Below are 17,633 nucleotides of genomic sequence, written 5' to 3' on the forward strand. Positions count from 1 at the left end.
AGACGACCAACAACAGACGTTTAGTTTAATAAAGAACAAACACGTCTCTAAGGAAAGAACCGTACATTACTTCTGCTGGAGAGACGACCAACAACAGACGTTTAGTTTAATAAAGAACAAAGACGTCTTTAAGGAAAGAACCGTACATTACTTCTGCTGGAGAGACGACCAGCAACAGACGTTTAGTTTAATAAAGAACAAAGACGTCTTTAAGGAAAGAACCGTACATTACTTCTGCTGGAGAGACGACCAACAACAGACGTTTAGTTTAATAAAGAACAAAGACGTCTCTAAGGAAAGAACCGTACATTACTTCTGCTGGAGAGACGACCAACAACAGACGTTTAGTTTAATAAAAGAACAAAGACGTCTCTAAGGAAAGAACCGTACATTACTTCTGCTGGAGAGACGACCAACAACAGACGTTTAGTTTAATAAAGAACAAAGACGTCTAAGGAAAGAACCGTACATTACTTCTGCTGGAGAGACGACCAACAACAGACGTTTAGTTTAATAAAGAACAAAGACGTCTCTAAGGAAAGAACCGTACATTACTTCTGCTGGAGAGACGACCAACAACAGACGTTTAGTTTAATAAAGAACAAAGACGTCTCTAAGGAAAGAACCGTACATTACTTCTGCTGTAATCTGGCGCGATAGAGAACATGACAGGGGGGCGGGGCCTCACCCTGATAGAATGGTGGGGAAACACTGGGATGTGTCACATGCAAAAGACTTTAAAAGGTGAATTTACATTGTTTTGTAAAATCGAGAAAATGCCCCAGCCTCCATAGGGTGAACGTGACATATGTGAATGTCAGTCAGTTTCCCAAGGCCACTGGTTCTGCTGTTCAATGTTAAAGATGACAGGACCAATGGGGTCTCTAATACACCTTGTTTCACTAATCTGGATGTTTCACTGAAGAAACAATTTATCATCCACGATATTAAATACCTCGCTGGCACTTTATAGGTAGAAGCCTCTCTGAAAACACAGCTCTGTGTGAAGTTTTGTCTTTAAAAAAGAATACAATTAAACAAGTTTCTAAAATACACACCGTCTGAAGGGATTACTCGTTCATTTAGAAGATTTAGAAGGAAAAAAAACTTTTAATCGCGATTGATGAATTTCAAAATGTGCGATTAATTTGTTACTTTTTTTAATCGATTGACAGCCCTAATATTTATACATACTCCTAGTATCACGTTCCCAGTAAACAGTAAAAGCTTACAGCACCTGGTATTCCCAGGCGGTCTCCCAACCAAGTACTGACCAGGCCCGACCCCGCTTAGCTGCCGAGATCAGACGAGATGGGGCGTGTTCAGGGTGGCATGGCCACAAGTGAAGACTGAGCCTACGGAAAAGCCTCTTAAAGATACACACACTCGCGCTTTCTCTCTCTCACTTTCTCTTTCTTTCCAGTTCTAACTGGTTCCTGTATCAGCCTGTTTGGTTGAAGCCAAAACATCAGGAGGTTTTTCAGTGACTCCGTCATTAAAGAGGTGGAAGAAGAAGAAGAAGAAGAAGAAGAGCTTTAGTCATAGTTGTGCATGAGATGTACTGTGGAGACAAAACAACAACAAATATTATCAGTCAAAACAAGTCTGACCCTCATTGTGAAATATAACATGCCGAGGCCTCTCATTGGTCGACCTGAAGTCTTCACATTCTCTCTCCTGACCAGCAGGGGGCGACTCCTCTGGTTGTATAGGAGTCTCTGCTTCATGTGTTAAAGCTGCATTCTCTTTCCTGACCACCAGGGGGCTCCTCTGGTTGTATAGGAGTCTCTGCTTCATGTGTTAAAGCTGCATTCTCTCTCCTGACCACCAGGGGGCGACTCCTCTGGTTGTATAGGAGTCTCTGCTTCATGTGTTAGTGCTGTTAAGAGGCTCTTCCGTAGGCCCACGCCACCCTGAACACGCCCGATCTCATCTGATCTCTGCAGCTCAGCGGGGTCGGGCCTGGTCAGTACTTACTTGCTGTAAGCTTTTACTGTTTACTGGGAATGTGATACTAGGAGAATGTATAAATAATATACATGTATATATAAATATACATGTATACATGAATATACATGTAGATATAAATATACATGTATTCATAAATATGCATTATATACATATTATACATACAAATACATGTATTAAATTATGATGAATTTTACTGCTAACTTCATTTATGACTTTGTTTACGACTTTATGACGTAATGTGAATATGAACTTTTATCACGTTGTCATGGCGATGCAACGCAATGACGTTTTCATAACACTTAATAAAGTGCTTATAAAAAAGCTTTTTAGAACTTTTTTACACGTTTTTTAAATGTAAAATAATGACTAAAAAAATGTTTATCCCTTTTTAACATATTTGTCACACGCAATGCGATTTCATTCAAAGGTTTTTTAATGACTACATGTTTTTCTAACTTACTTCACATTTTAGGATACACTGAGCTCCTCTCTCCTCTTCTCTCTCCTTATGGGTGAATGTTCATCTCTCCATCCCACGTTACTCACTCTGCTTCCTCCTGGAGTCTCTGACTCCACGTCTCAGAGGCTCCTGGGACCTGGGGGTCTGAAGCTGGTCCTGGGTCCTGCATCCAGCCTCTGACCTGGTCTCCTTCCCGGTGGCCCCGCCTCCTTCTCTGTTCCTCCGGCCTCAAAGGCCGACCTCCTGCCATGTGTGATGTAATAATATTCACGGACACACGCAAACGTCTCATTATTTATAAAATAAACCTTTTATTTTATCAAAAGTGCCTCATGACAGCCAGAAGGTCATGTGACCGTACACAATGCACAGAGCATTGAGACGAGATTTAAGGGACAAGGCTCCATGGGGTCCATGGCTGTGGTCCCCCAACCCTCCCTCAGCCCGGGGGTCAGCTGAGGGTCCGGCCGGGTACTGACAGTCTGTGAGACACTGGCTGGAGCTGAGGGGGCGGAGCCTGGTGTGACGCCCTCAGCGGGACAGACACGTGTCGGGTCTCCTGACCTGCTCCGCCGCGCACACCTCCACGGGGCCGGGGTACGGGTCCACCTGAGGGGGGGCGGGGGGGCGTTGATGACACATAGAAACACACCAGATGTTCAGGTTGATGCATGTGAGAAGCTCCAGTTAGCTTAGCACATTTCACGTAACATGTTGCCCATGCTCATGGACCCGTTGTGACAGCTGCCTCGTGTGTGTGGTGTTCAGGGTACCTGGGAGTAGAGTGGGGGGGGCAGATATCTGAACTCTGTGATGTAGGTCAGCAGGGGGCTCCGGTCCTCCCCCTCCCCCTCCGACCTATCACAGCCCAGCAGACACTCCCGCCTGCGAGCCTCCGATATGGCCAGGTCGCTGTAGCTGGGCGGCGCTGCAGCAAACAGACGGGTGTTAGAGAGCCCCGAGCAGACCCCCCCCCCCCCCCCCGTACCTTCCGGCCTCTCCGGCAGACCCAGCCAGCTCAGCGCGCTGCAGGCGTGCAGCGGGATGGTGCCGATCACCAGCGGCAGCGACAGCGACAGGTTGAGGCCCCCGGGCACGTCCACGTAGACCTGCAGGGAGACCAGGGCCCAGGGGGGCCGGTTGGACCGGTTCTAGCAGACCCCGAGTGACTGGAGCTCTTCACTTGAACGATGGAGGATCCTCACTGGCTCAAATCATACGTATCCAACAGAAAGCATCCTGCTCCTGGAGAAGTGCTGGGTCTCCCCGGAGGTGTTCCTCAGGGGTCGGTCCTGGGGTCTCTATTATTTCCCTGTTTATTACAACACTACCCGACTCCAGTCAGAATATACACACACAGATCTTTACGTCAGCTAGAAACAACCGAGAGCTGTCCGCCTCCTGGAGGCGGGGCTCCAGGAGGCGGAGCTCCTGCTGAACGATACACAAGCTGTGTGGAAGACTTTTTCCAAACGTGCCCAAAAGATAAGACACTGGAACACATGAGTAAAGGACCAGAGCTGGACGTGGTGACCCGGTTTAAGTCCTGAGCATAACTCTAGACTCCACCTGACCTTATTAGCCGTGTCAGAGAGGCAGCGCCCACATCACATGTGACGACTGAACCCAGCCAGCACATTCCTGCAGGCCCGACCAGCTGGTCCTCACGAGCACAGCAACACAGGGAAGCCCAGCGGACAGTGAGCTGTGAGCCCGTCAGCACTGACCCTGAACGCACCTCTCTAAGCTTCAACCTCATCAGACTCAAGAAACGTCACAAAGCCCTGATAGGGCTGAACGAGTCCATCAAACAGACCTGGAGTCCCCTGAGCCTCCGACACACAGGCGATCTACCTTTGGTCAGACACCCTCTGGGTCACATGGCCACCCTCTGGGTCACATTCAATTCAATTCAGTTTATTTGTATAGCCCAATTTCACAAATTACAAATTTGTCTCGGAGTGCTTTACAATCTGTACACATAGACATCCCTGACCTTTGACCTCACATCGGACCAGGAAAAACTCCCAAATAACCCTTCAGGGGGAAAAAAAGGGAAGAAACCTTCAGGAGAGCAACAGAGGAGGATCCCTCTCCTAGGATGGACAGATGCAATAGATGTAATGTGTACAGAAGGACAGATTTAGAGTTTAAATACATTCAATGAATATGACAGAGTGTATGAATAGTTCATAGTAGGCATATTCCACGATGGAGACCTCCACGATCCATCAGGCAGATGGCGGTGGGGAGGAGGAGTGGGCGGAGTCTCAACAGGACAGTGGCGTAGTCAGGAGCAGGAACTCCACGACCCAGACGATCCATCAGGCAGATAGGATCTATGCCGTCTCATAGGGTCCGATGACCCCATGAGACGTAAAGTCAAAAGGACTCCGGGGAGAAAGCAGAGTTAGTAACGTGTGATTGAGAGATGAAAATTCATCCTAAGGAGAAAAAAGAGGAGATAGGTACTCAGTGCATCCTAAAACGTCCCCCGGCAGCTATAAGCCTATAGCAGCATATCAAGGGGCTGGACCAGGGCAAACCTGATTCAGCCCTAACTATAAGCTCTGTCAAAGAGGAAGGTCTTCAGTCTACTCTTAAACGAGGTGACTGTGTCTGCCTCCCGGACTGAAGGTGGAAGCTGGTTCCATAGAAGAGGAGCTTGATAACTAAAGGCTCTGGCTCCCATTCTACTTTTTAAGACTCTAGGAACTACACTCAAAAAAACGATTCAAGCCCTTCTTAGAGGTGACACATTTAAATATTGTTTGATACATTTAAATAAATCAATTACAAAACGAAGATATTTATTTTGAATGGGTGTAACACAAAATGTATGAATACTTTCATTTATTAGATTTATTTAGGTTACACTCACAAAAACGATTCAAGCCCTTCTTCGAGGTGACACATTTAAATATTGTTTTATACATTTAAATAAATCAATTACAAAAATAGATATTTCTATTTAATGGGTGGAACACAAAATGTATGAATTCTTTCATTTATTAGATTTATTTAGGTTAGATGGTGTGCATATCAACTCAAAATAAATGTGTTTCATTGAGGACTACCCTTTGCGCATGCGCCAGCTGAAAATCAGTTGTTTACATGAGGTGAAGACACGTTCAGGGCTGTATGGTGGTGTAGTGGCTAGCACTGTCGCCTCACAGCCACAGGGCTGTGGGTTCAATTCCCAGTCGGGGCGTTCCTTCTGTGTGGAGTTTGCATATTTTCTTAGTTAGTTAGTTAGTTTATATTTTGAGTTGGACAAACACAAATTAATTTAATTTAATGAATATCGTTATTTTATTTTAGATGTATTTGATACAAATGAGTTGGACTAACTTAATTACATTGTATTGCACTGATGTGCTAAATTTGAGTTGGAGTTGCATATAATTATTGGATGGAAAACCTGCCAACAATTTAATTGAGTTCATCCAATGAGTCATTTCTTTGAGTGTACAAGTAGTCCCGCATTTAGTGAGCGTAGCTCTCTAGTGGGGCAATATGGTACTACAAGCTCCTTAAGATATGATGGTGCATCACCAATCAAGGCTTTGTACGTTAAGAGAAGAATTTTAAAAGTGATTCTTGATTTTACTGGGAGCCAGTGCAGAGCAGCTAGTGCAGGAGTGATGTGATCTCTTTTCTTAGTTTTAGTGAGAACACGAGCTGCAGCATTCTGGATCAACTGGAGGGACCTAAGAGACTTATTAGAGCAGCCTGATAATAAGGAGTTGCAGTAATCCAGTCTCGAGTAACGAAGCAGTGAACCAATTTTTCTTCATCTTTTTGAGACAAGATGTGCCTGATTTTTTAAATATTACGTAGATGAAAGAATGCAGTCCTTGAGATTTGCTTTACGTGGGAGTTAAAGGACAAGTCCCGATCAAAGATAAAGCCAAGATTCTTTACAGTGGTGTTGGATGCCAGGGCAATGCCGTTTACAGAAACCACATCACCAGATAATTGATCTCTGAGGTGCTCAGGGCCGATTAAAATTACTTCGGTTTTGTCTGAGTTTAACATAAAGAAGTTGCAGGTCATCCATGTTTTTATGTCTTTAAGACATGCTTGAATTTGACTTAGTTGGTTGGTTTTCTCTGGTTTTATCGATAGATATAGTTGAGTATCATCTGCATAACAATGAAAGTTTATGGAGTGTTTCCTGATAATATTGCCCAAAGGAAGCATGTATAAGGTAAATAAAATTGGTCCAAGCACAGAACCTTGTGGAACTCCGTGATTAACGTTGGTGGTTATCGAGGCGTCATCGTTTACAAATACAAACTGAGATCGATCTGATAAATACGATTTAAACCAATTTAGTGCCGTGCCTGAAATACCAATCGACTGCTCCAGTCTCTGTAACATGCACCGCAGCCTCACCCCGGTTCGTATGGATGTGAATGAGTGTTGGTGGTGGTCGGAGGGGCCGTAGGCGCTGATTGGCTGCCACGCTTCCGTCAGTCTGCCCCAGGGCAGCTGTGGCTACTGATGTAGCTTACCACCACCGGGATGACTGTGTGTGTGACTACTGGACTCTGTAAAGCGACTTCGGGATGTCGGCATGCCTTGAGAAGCGCTATATAAAATAAATGATTATTATTATTTATTATTATTATTATTTATGTCATGGTCAATGGTGTCGAATGCAGCACTAAGGTCTAACAAGACCAGGACAGAGAGGAGTCCTTTATCTGCACTAAGGTCTAACAAGACCAGTACAGAGAGGAGTCCTCTATCAGGACTAAGGTCTAACAAGACCAGTACAGAGAGGAGTCCTCTATCAGCACTAAGGTCTAACAAGACCAGTACAGAGAGGAGTCCTCTATCAGGACTAAGGTCTAACAAGACCAGTACAGAGATGAGTCCTCTATCAGGACTAAGGTCTAACAAGACCAGTACAGAGATGAGTCCTCTATCAGGACTAAGGTCTAACAAGACCAGGACAGAGAGGAGTCCTCTATCAGGACTAAGGTCTAACAAGACCAGGACAGAGAGGAGTCCTCTATCAGCACTAAGGTCTAACAAGACCAGTACAGAGAGGAGTCCTCTATCAGGACTAAGGTCTAACAAGACCAGGACAGAGAGGAGTCCTCTATCAGCACTAAGGTCTAACAAGACCAGTACAGAGATGAGTCCTCTATCAGGACTAAGGTCTAACTAGACCAGTACAGAGATGAGTCCTCTATCAGCACTAAGGTCTAACTAGACCAGTACAGAGAGGAGTCCTCTATCAGGACTAAGGTCTAACAAGACCAGGACAGAGAGGAGTCCTCTATCAGCACTAAGGTCTAACAAGACCAGTACAGAGATGAGTCCTCTATCAGGACTAAGGTCTAACAAGACCAGTACAGAGATGAGTCCTCTATCAGGACTAAGGTCTAACAAGACCAGTACAGAGATGAGTCCTCTATCAGGACTAAGGTCTAACAAGACCAGTACAGAGATGAGTCCTCTATCAGCACTAAGGTCTAACAAGACCAGGACAGAGATGAGTCCTCTATCAGCACTAAGGTCTAACAAGACCAGGACAGAGATGAGTCCTCTATCAGCACTGAGGTCTAACAAGACCAGTACAGAGAGGGGTCCTCTATCAGCACTAAGGTCTAACAAGACCAGTACAGAGCTGAGTCCTCTATCAGCACTAAGGTCTAACAAGACCAGTACAGAGAGGAGTCCTCTATCAGGACTAAGGTCTAACAAGACCAGTACAGAGATGAGTCCTCTATCAGGACTAAGGTCTAACAAGACCAGTACAGAGATGAGTCCTCTATCAGCACTAAGGTCTAACAAGACCAGTACAGAGATGAGTCCTCTATCAGGACTAAGGTCTAACAAGACCAGTACAGAGATGAGTCCTCTATCAGGACTAAGGTCTAACAAGACCAGTACAGAGAGGAGTCCTCTATCAGCACTAAGGTCTAACAAGACCAGTACAGAGAGGAGTCCTCTATCAGCACTAAGGTCTAACAAGACCAGTACAGAGATGAGTCCTCTATCAGCACTAAGGTCTAACAAGACCAGGACAGAGAGGAGTCCTTTATCTGCTGCCATTAGGAGGTCATTTGTAATTTTCACCAGTGCCGTCTCGGTGCTGTGGTGTTTTCTAAATCCTGACTGAAACTCCTCAAATAAACTATTATGATGTAGAAAGTCACACAACTGATTTGCGACCACTTTCTCAAGGATCTTGGAGAGGAAGGGGAGGTTAGAGATCGGTCTGTAGTTAGCCAACACCTCTGGATCCAGAGTGGGCTTCTTCAGGAGAGGTTTAATAACAGCCACTTTGAAGGAGTGTGGTACGTGGCCTGTTAGCAGAGACACATTGATAATATCTAATAGAGAGCCGCCAATTAAAGGCAAAACGTCTTTAAGCAGCCTCGTCGGGATGGGGTCCAAGAGACAGGTAGACGTGTTCGAAGTAGAAACCGTTGAAGATAATTGGTCATGGTTGATGGGAGAAAAGCCATCTAAATATACACCAGGGCATACAGCGGTTTCCAAGGCCATTCCACTTGAGGACAGATTGGCACTGGTTAAGGGCAAGAGATTATTAATCTTGTCCCTAATAGTTAAAATCTTTTCATTAAAGAAGTTCATGAAGTCATTACCACTGAGGTTTATAGGAATGCTCGGCTCCACAGAGCTGTGACTCTCTGTCAGCCTGGCTACAGTGCTGAAGAGAAACCTGGGGTTGTTCTTATTTTTCTCTATTACTGATGAGTAATAGGCTGCTCTGGCATTACGGAGGGCCTTCTTATAAGTTTTAAGACTATCTCGCCAAACTAAGCGGGATTCTTCCAGATTAGTTGAACGCCATATGCTTTCAAGCTTTCGTGACGTTTGCTTCAGTTTGAGGTCTGAGGGTTATACCAGGGAGCAAACCTCCTCTTCCTCACTGTCTTCTTCTTCAGAGGGGCTATCGAGTCCAGTGTCATTCTCAGAGAGCCTGTGGCACTGTCAACAAGATGATCAATGGCCACCCTCTGGGTCACATGACCAGCCTCTGGGTCACATGACCACCCTCTGGGTCACATGACCCTCTTTTTTTATCCTTTGTTATCTTTGTATCCCTGACCTGCTGTGTGGTCAGCTACAGACCAACTGATTGTCCTTCTGGTCTTCAGTGGTCCAGCGACCCGGGTCAGACTCTCCTCATAGTGGACTCACCACGAGGGCGTACTCCACTCTGATGATGGGGCAGTCCAGGATGGAGGGCGACACCGGGGGGATCTGGAGCAGCTTGCCCCCCCAGCTCTGGCTCTTGCCCTGCGGCAGAGGCTCTCCCCTCAGGCTGGACACCAGCTGCTGGATCTGCTTGCCTTTGCCTTTGGCGTAGAAGGTCTGGGTCTGGTAAAGGGCGGCTTTGGGCACCACGACCCGGGAAGAGCAGTTCTCCACCTCGGCGAAGATTTGGATGGACTCGCCTTGGAGAGAAGGGAGAAGACATCAGTCTGTCGGACTGAGAGAGAAGTGACATAAGTGAAACCTGGAGAGTGAAAGAAAGACAAGCTGGAGCAGTGAGGAGGGGAGCAGCTCACCTGGGGTGTAGCCCTTTCGCTCGATCTTGGCACTGAGGGAGATCGGACCCGAAGCACAGAACCAGCAGCACAGCGTCTTCTCCTTGGAACCGGCCTGAGGGGCCTGAAGCAGAGCGCCACGCATGTTAGATCTTCCACAGCGTCACACGTACAACATGTGGAGACGTCAACGTGTCGGCTTCGTAGCCGAGAGGCAGACGAGAAGATCGATATCCAACTCCAATATGTTAGTTCAACATTTAGCTATGGCTAGTTAGCTTAGCATGAAGACTGGATCAGCTAGCCTAGCTCTGTTTGAAGCAACAGACCTTTCCATCAGCGTCTCTAAAATCACCAATTAAAGTGTAACATCTTCTGTAAAACACAAAGACGTAACGCTGCTACCGAGAACCATTATGGTTCTTCAGCTGGTCCTCAAGGGAGAACCCTAGAGTTACACCTAGAACCATCTGTGAAAGGTTCCACTCAGAACCCCCTATTAGAGGCTTTACAGAGAACCTTTCTATGGTGTAATGGCTCCACCCAGAAGGCTCCATCTTCAACCTGTTCAGCTCTAAGGGTGCTAACAAAACCCACCGGGGGTTCCACTGAGAACCCTTTAAATAATACAGGTCTTTCCCCTAGAACCCACGTAGAGAACCCTTTAAATAATACAGGTCTTTCCCCTAGAACCCACGTAGAGAACCCTTTAAATAATACAGGTCTTTCCCCAAGAACCCACGTAGAGAACCCTTTAAATAGTACAGGGCTTTCCTGTATATTTAATAATATAGCATGTTACCTCCATGCTAAGCTAGGCATGCTACGCTAGGCAGGCTAAGCTAGGCATGCTACGCTAGGCGCTCGTACCAGCAGCAGCGGCGTGTTGATGTCGATGTGCTCGAACACGATGAACTCCTTCTTTACGCGGAGCGGCGGCAGCCACGGCCGCCGCAGCTCGGCCTGCAGCCAGTAGCGCACGCTGCCATGGCGACCCTCGAAGGACGTGGCCAGGGCCCTGAGGAGAGGAGCAGGTACTAGTACAACGGGCAGTACTCATGTGGCAGGGCCCTGAGGAGAGGAGCAGGTACTAGTACAACGGGCAGTACTCATGTGGGGCCAGGGCCCTGAGGAGAGGAGCAGGTACTAGTACAACGGGCAGTACTCATGTGGCAGGGCCCTGAGGAGAGGAGCAGGTACTAGTACAATGGGCAGTACTCATGTGGCAGGGCCCTGAGGAGAGGAGCAGGTACTAGTACAACGGGCAGTACTCATGTGGCCAGGGCCCTGAGGAGAGGAGCAGGTACTAGTACAACGGGCAGTACTCATGTGGCAGGGCCCTGAGGAGAGGAGCAGGTACTAGTACGGGCAGTACTCATGTGGCAGGGCCCTGAGGAGAGGAGCAGGTACTAGTACAACGGGCAGTACTCATGTGGCCAGGGCCCTGAGGAGAGGAGCAGGTACTAGTACAACGGGCAGTACTCATGTGGCCAGGGCCCTGAGGAGAGGAGCAGGTACTAGTACAACGGGCAGTACTCATGTGGCAGGGCCCTGAGGAGAGGAGCAGGTACTAGTACAACGGGCAGTACTCATGTGGCCAGGGCCCTGAGGAGAGGAGCAGGTACTAGTACAACGGGCAGTACTCATGTGGCAGGGCCCTGAGGAGAGGAGCAGGTACTAGTACAATGGGCAGTACTCATGTGGCAGGGCCCTGAGGAGAGGAGCAGGTACTAGTACAACGGGCAGTACTCATGTGGCCAGGGCCCTGAGGAGAGGAGCAGGTACTAGTACAACGGGCAGTACTCATGTGGCAGGGCCCTGAGGAGAGGAGCAGGTACTAGTACAACGGGCAGTACTCATGTGGCCAGGGCCCTGAGGAGAGGAGCAGGTACTAGTACAACGGGCAGTACTCATGTGGCAGGGCCCTGAGGAGAGGAGCAGGTACTAGTACAACGGGCAGTACTCATGTGGCAGGGCCCTGAGGAGAGGAGCAGGTACTAGTACAACGGGCAGTACTCATGTGGCCAGGGCCCTGAGGAGAGGAGCAGGTACTAGTACAACGGGCAGTACTCATGTGGCAGGGCCCTGAGGAGAGGAGCAGGTACTAGTACAATGGGCAGTACTCATGTGGCAGGGCCCTGAGGAGAGGAGCAGGTACTAGTACAACGGGCAGTACTCATGTGGCCAGGGCCCTGAGGAGAGGAGCAGGTACTAGTACAACGGGCAGTACTCATGTGGCCAGGGCCCTGAGGAGAGGAGCAGGTACTAGTACAACGGGCAGTACTCATGTGGCCAGGGCCCTGAGGAGAGGAGCAGGTACTAGTACAACGGGCAGTACTCATGTGGCCAGGGCCCTGAGGAGAGGAGCAGGTACTAGTACAACGGGCAGTACTCATGTGGTACTAAAGTACTCACATCTGAGGCAGGTTGAAGCTGAAGGCGAACTCGTGCACGCCGGCCTGAAGCACGGAGACGCCGTCCTCCGGACCGCCGTCCTCTGGAAGACAAGGAAGCTTTAGAGACAATGGGACATGAGACAATGGGACATGAGACAATTAGACATGAGACAATGAGACATGAGACAATGAGACACGAGACAATGGGACATGAGACAATGGGACATGAGACACGAGACAATGGGACATGAGACAATGAGACATGATACAATGGGACATGAGACAATGGGACATGAGTCATGAGACAATGGGACATGAGACAATGGGACATGCGACAATGAGACATGAGACAATGGGACATGAGACAATGGCACATGAGACAATGGGACATGAGACATGAGACAATGGGACATGAGACAATGGGACATGAGTCATGATACAATGGGACATGAGTCATGAGACATGAGACAATGGGACATGAGACAATGGGACATGAGTCATGAGACAATGGGACATGAGACAATGGCACATGAGACAATGGCACATGAGACATGAGACAATGGGACATGAGTCATGATACAATGGGACATGAGACAATGGGACATGAGACAATGGCACATGAGACATGAGACACTGGGACATGAGACACTGGGACATGAGACACTGGGACATGAGACACTGGGACATGAGACACTGGGACATGAGACACTGGGACATGAGACACTGGGACATGAGACACTAGGACACTGGGACATGAGACACTGGGACATGAGTCATGAGACAATGGGACATGAGACATGAGACATGAGACAATGGGACATGAGACAATGGGACATGAGTCATGAGACAATGGGACATGAGACAATGGGCAGCACGGTGGCTCAGTGGTTAGCACTGTCGCCTCACAGCAAGAAGGCCCTGGGTTTGAATCCCGGTCGTCCCGGTCGTCCCGGTCGTTCCAGGTCCTTTCTGTGTGGATCATGTTCTCCTCTTGTTCTCCTCTTGTTCTCCTCTTGTTCTCCTCATGTTCTCCTCGTGTTCTCCTCGTGTCTGCGTGGTTTTCCTCCGGGTACTCCAGTTTCCCCCACCATCATAAAGACATGCACCGCAGCCTCACCCCGGTTCGTATGGATGTGAATGAATGTTGGTGGTGGGGGAGGGGCCGTAGGCGCTGATTGGGGGAGGGGCCGTAGGCGCTGATTGGCTACCACGCTTCCGTCAGTCTGCCCCAGGGCAGCTGTGGCTCCTGATTCAAGTTTCAAGTTTTTATTGTCACATCCCCTTTTATACAAGTATAATCGGTTTGTGAAATTCTTATGTGCAAAACACCCGACAGCAGTAGCAGACTAAAAAAAGAATAAGAATGAGAATAAACTATACAATATCCACAAAAAAAGAAGAAAGTATTAACAATATATATATAAAACAATGTAATAGAATATACATCATGACAATATATATATATATAAAACAATGTAATAAAATATACACTTTTTTGAGACAATATATATATATATGTATATACATACAATATATATATATATATATATAAAACAATGTAATAAAATATACACCATGGCCATAGATATTCACAGAATATGTTCTGGTGTGTAGTGTTAATGAGGGTCTCAGTCCTTGTTCAGCAGCCTGATGGCCTGACTGAAGAAGCTGTCCCTCAGTCTGTTTGTGCGGCACTTGATACTGCGGTATCGCCTGCCTGACGGTAGAAGGTGAACAGTTTGTGGCGGGGTGGTTATTGTCTTTCATCATCCGTTTGGCCCTGGCCACGCACCGCTTGGTGTATATGTCCAGGATGGAGGAAGCTCACCTCCAACGATGTACTGTGCCGACCGCACCACCCTCTGTAGTGCCCTACGCTCCAGGGCGGTGCAGTTCCCGTACCAGACGGTGATGCAACCTGTCAGAACACTCTCGATGGTACTGGTGTAGAATGTTCTGAGGATGCGGGGGCCATGTTGAATTTCCTCAGTCGCCTAAGGAAATACAGGCGTTGTTGGGCCCTTTTCACCACGTGAGTGGTGTCGTGGTCCATGTGTGGTCCTCGGAGGTGTGCACGCCGAGGAACTTGAAGCTGCTGACCCTCTCTACTGCAACTCCGTCTATGGAGCTGGGGGTGTGCTCTCCTCTCCGCTTCCTGTAGTCCACGATCAGCTTCTTGGTCTTCTTGTCGTTGAGGACGAGGCTGTTCTCCTGGCACCACTGTACCAGTGATCCAACCTCCTCCCTGTAGGCTGTCTCGTCGTCGTCGGTGATCAGCCCCAACACTGTTGTGTCGCCAGCAAACTTGATGATGACGTTGGAGCTGTGCATGGCCGTGCAGTCGTGGGTGTACAGGAGTAGAGGAGAGGGCTCAACACGCATCCCTGAGGGGCTCCCGTGTTGAGGGTCAGCGGCTCTGAGGTGGTACCGCCCATCCTCACCACCTGGCGGCGGCCCGACAGGAAGTCCAGTATCCAGCTGCACATGGTAGAGTGCAGGCCTAGACCTCTGAGCTTGGTGTCGAGCTTGGCGGGAACAATAGTGTTGAACGCTGAGCTGTAGTCCACAACCAGCATTCGCACACAACAGTTCCTCCTCCAGGTGGGAAAGGGCGGTGTGAAGTGCCATGGCAATTGCGTCGTCGGTGGATCTGTTTTGACGATATGCAAATTGCCATGGGTCCAGCGTGGCAGGCAACATGGAACAAATGAAGTCCTTGACCAACCTCTCAAGCATTTACTGACAATCGAGGTGAGGGCTACGGGTCTCCAGTCATTCAGGCAGGTTACCTTGGGGTGTTTGGGGACAGGCACAATAGTGGACATCTTGAAGCTCTCAGGAACAACAGCCTGGGACAGGGAGAGGTTGAAGATGTCTGCGAAGACTCCTGCCAACTGGTCTGCACATGCTCTGAGGCGCCCCGGGATGTGGTCGGGACCTGCCGCCTTCCGGATGTCCACCCGCTTGAAGGCTCTGCGCACGTCAGCCTCTGAGATGATCAGCAGGCTGGTCTCCTCAGGCGCGCTGCCTTGGCGGGCTGCCGTTCACGTCGAACCGAGCAAAGAATGTATTTAGCTCGCCTGGGAGGGAGGTAGAGGAGTTCTCTTCACCGCTGGTTCTCCCTCTGAAGTCCGTGATTGTCTGTAGCCCCTTCCACACACCTCTCACGTCATGGCTCTTGAGCTTTTCCTCCACCTTGTTCCTGAACTCCCGCTTGGCAGAGCCGATAGGTCGTAGCGGGCTCTTTTGTATTCCGCCATATTCCCGGAGTCAAAGGCGGTGTTACGCGTGCGGAGTGCAGCGCGAACATCGCCATTTATCCACGGTCTCTGGTTGGGATAAATCCGAACCGACTTGGTAGGAACAACGTCATCTATGCATTTCTTGATGAACCCGGTGACTGAGGACGCGTACTCACTGACGTTGTTGTCCGACGCGACCCTGAACACATCCCAGTCAGCACGTTCAAAACAGTCCTGTAGCTCCACCACCGGGATGACTGTGTGTGTGTGACTACTGGACTCTGTAAAGCGACTTCGGGTGCCTTGAGAAGCGCTATATAAAATAAATGATTATTATTATTATTATGGGACATGAGACAATGAGACATGTAACAGTGTAATAATGTAACAGTACTCATGTACCCACGAACTAGTACTAGTGACATGCTGCAAATATACTTTGTTCCAGTCAAAGTCCTGACACCACAGGAGAAGTACTAGTTTGTGTGTTTGTCGTATTTCAACATAAAAGACGTGAAGTCGTCTTCATCTCTGATGTCATCGTTTACACATCCGGATTCAACCTGATGAACGACAGCTTCCTGTGTGTGTGTGTGTGTGTGTGTGTGTTTGTTTGTGTGTGTGTCTCTGAGCTGTGGTCAACAGCTTGTATGCATGTATGTGGGTTGCCGTCAGACACACCCACACACACGTATATACACACACACAGCAGGAGCAGACCGGTATGAACCGGCCTCAGCAGGACTCTCCAGCTCGGCTCCTCATTGGAGGAGAGCGAGACTCGCATCAGAGGCCGGGCTCTGATTGGCTCGGCCCGACAAGCCCCTGCCCACATGAGTAGAGCCATGTGGTGTGTTGCAGGAGGAGGAAGAGGAGGAGGAGGAGGGAGCAGGTAGAGCTGAAGCTCTTTTGGAATAACTGACGAGCATAAAACGTTGTTGACATTCTTCGTCACATTTACAGAACATGAAGAAACATCGTCTTCCTCCTCCCGGAGGTTATTATGGGATGGAGGATCTCTCTCTCTCTCTCTCCTGGTTTGACCCGCTTCAACCCACAAAGGGAGTTGGCTGCTGGAGCCTCAGGATACACGAAATATTGACGAAAACAAACTGTTTGAGTGTTGTTGTGTTTCTCAACTTGTGTTTGTTCTCCTTCCCGCAGCAACAGGACACGTGCAGCCTGTTGCATCAGCAGTGTTCAGCTTCATTGTTGTATTATTTATTTTTACTTGTTGTTGTTGTTGTTGTGCTCCCCCGGAGGCAGCAGCTCGTGAACAGCTGACGTGGTAAACACGCTACTCACCGCGCTCGTCCCCGATCAGCGTGTCGCGCTGGTGCAAGTACTCCAGCTCGTCCGCGTGGTTCTGGGTGTAAGCCGTGGTGGCACCGGCGGTCCGGGACTCGGTCCAACGCACCTTGGCGACCCCTCTCGCGGTCATGAGCAGGCTCCGCACGCGCACATCCCCGGTCACCTCCAGCAGCACGCGCCCGGACACTGGGTCCCCGCCGGAGAACGCCGACAGGCTGTCGAAGAGCACGGCCAGGGCGCGCACCGCGCCGCGCACCATGCCGCGCAGCGCCGCGCGGGGGCCACGCACACACACACGGGGACGAAACTAACTACAAGGACGCGTCTACGGGGAGGGACGCGCGCGCACACACGCGCCTGTCTGCAGGGCTCGCCCGGCGCGGGCCCGGGTCCTGCGCGGCGTGGCTCGGGCGACTCATCCGGGTCGAGACGCAGCTGCGGCCGCTCCAGCTCCTCCCGGTGCCTCGCGCTCTGTGCCGCCCGCCTCCAGCCGCGCGCTCTTAAAGCCTCGGTAAGCGCTGGGCACCCCCACTGAGCATGTGCACGGGCACAAGCTGCAGTTCTTATCAAGAGGAAAGATTAAAACTCATGTCATGGATCAGAATTTCAAACGGGAAGTAGCTGAATACTTCACCCTCAGAGGGAAGTACTCTACTATAGTACCAAGTATACAATAAGTACCTTAACTGTAGTACAGTAAGAGTAACACTACAAATCA

The 17,633-nt window shown here is 49.0% G+C and overlaps 1 protein-coding gene and 1 pseudogene across 3 annotated transcripts; both read right to left on the minus strand.

The window, feature by feature from the left end:
* Positions 1-1,225: 1,225 nt before the first annotated feature.
* Positions 1,226-1,344, minus strand: LOC130205858 (5S ribosomal RNA; annotated as a pseudogene).
* Positions 1,345-2,719: 1,375 nt separating this feature from the next.
* LOC130205533 (arrestin domain-containing protein 3-like) lies at positions 2,720-17,380 on the minus strand. Of its 3 annotated transcripts, XM_056432982.1 has the most exons (9): positions 16,910-16,992; positions 15,781-15,917; positions 12,382-12,463; positions 10,837-10,984; positions 9,988-10,090; positions 9,617-9,873; positions 3,420-3,540; positions 3,205-3,359; positions 2,720-3,040 (listed from the first exon to the last, which is right to left on the minus strand). In XM_056432982.1, coding segments are annotated over exons 3-9 (864 nt in total). In that variant the 5' UTR covers positions 12,384-12,463; positions 15,781-15,917; positions 16,910-16,992; the 3' UTR covers positions 2,720-2,962. The 3 variants fall into 3 exon arrangements, with proteins under 3 accessions (XP_056288957.1, XP_056288956.1, XP_056288953.1); XM_056432981.1 differs by lacking the exon at positions 15,781-15,917 and having other exon boundaries at positions 9,769-9,908; positions 16,910-17,380; XM_056432978.1 differs by lacking the exon at positions 15,781-15,917 and having other exon boundaries at positions 16,910-17,379.
* Positions 17,381-17,633: the final 253 nt, after the last annotated feature.

This window comes from Pseudoliparis swirei, chromosome 15 (genome assembly GCF_029220125.1).
Source record: "Pseudoliparis swirei isolate HS2019 ecotype Mariana Trench chromosome 15, NWPU_hadal_v1, whole genome shotgun sequence".
In the NCBI taxonomy this organism is placed as follows: domain Eukaryota; kingdom Metazoa; phylum Chordata; class Actinopteri; order Perciformes; family Liparidae; genus Pseudoliparis; species Pseudoliparis swirei.

Coding starts and splice junctions, on each gene's coding strand:
- LOC130205533 (XM_056432978.1), bottom strand. CDS start 17,174: ATGGTGCGCGGCGCGGTGCGCGCCCTGGCCGTGCTCTTCGACAGCCTG. Junction 12,464..16,909: donor GCTGATCGGGGACGAGCGCG/GTGAGTAGCGTG, acceptor CTTGTCTTCCAG/AGGACGGCGGTCCGGAGGAC. Junction 3,041..3,204: donor CCCCCCCACTCTACTCCCAG/GTACCCTGAACA, acceptor GCCCCCCCTCAG/GTGGACCCGTACCCCGGCCC.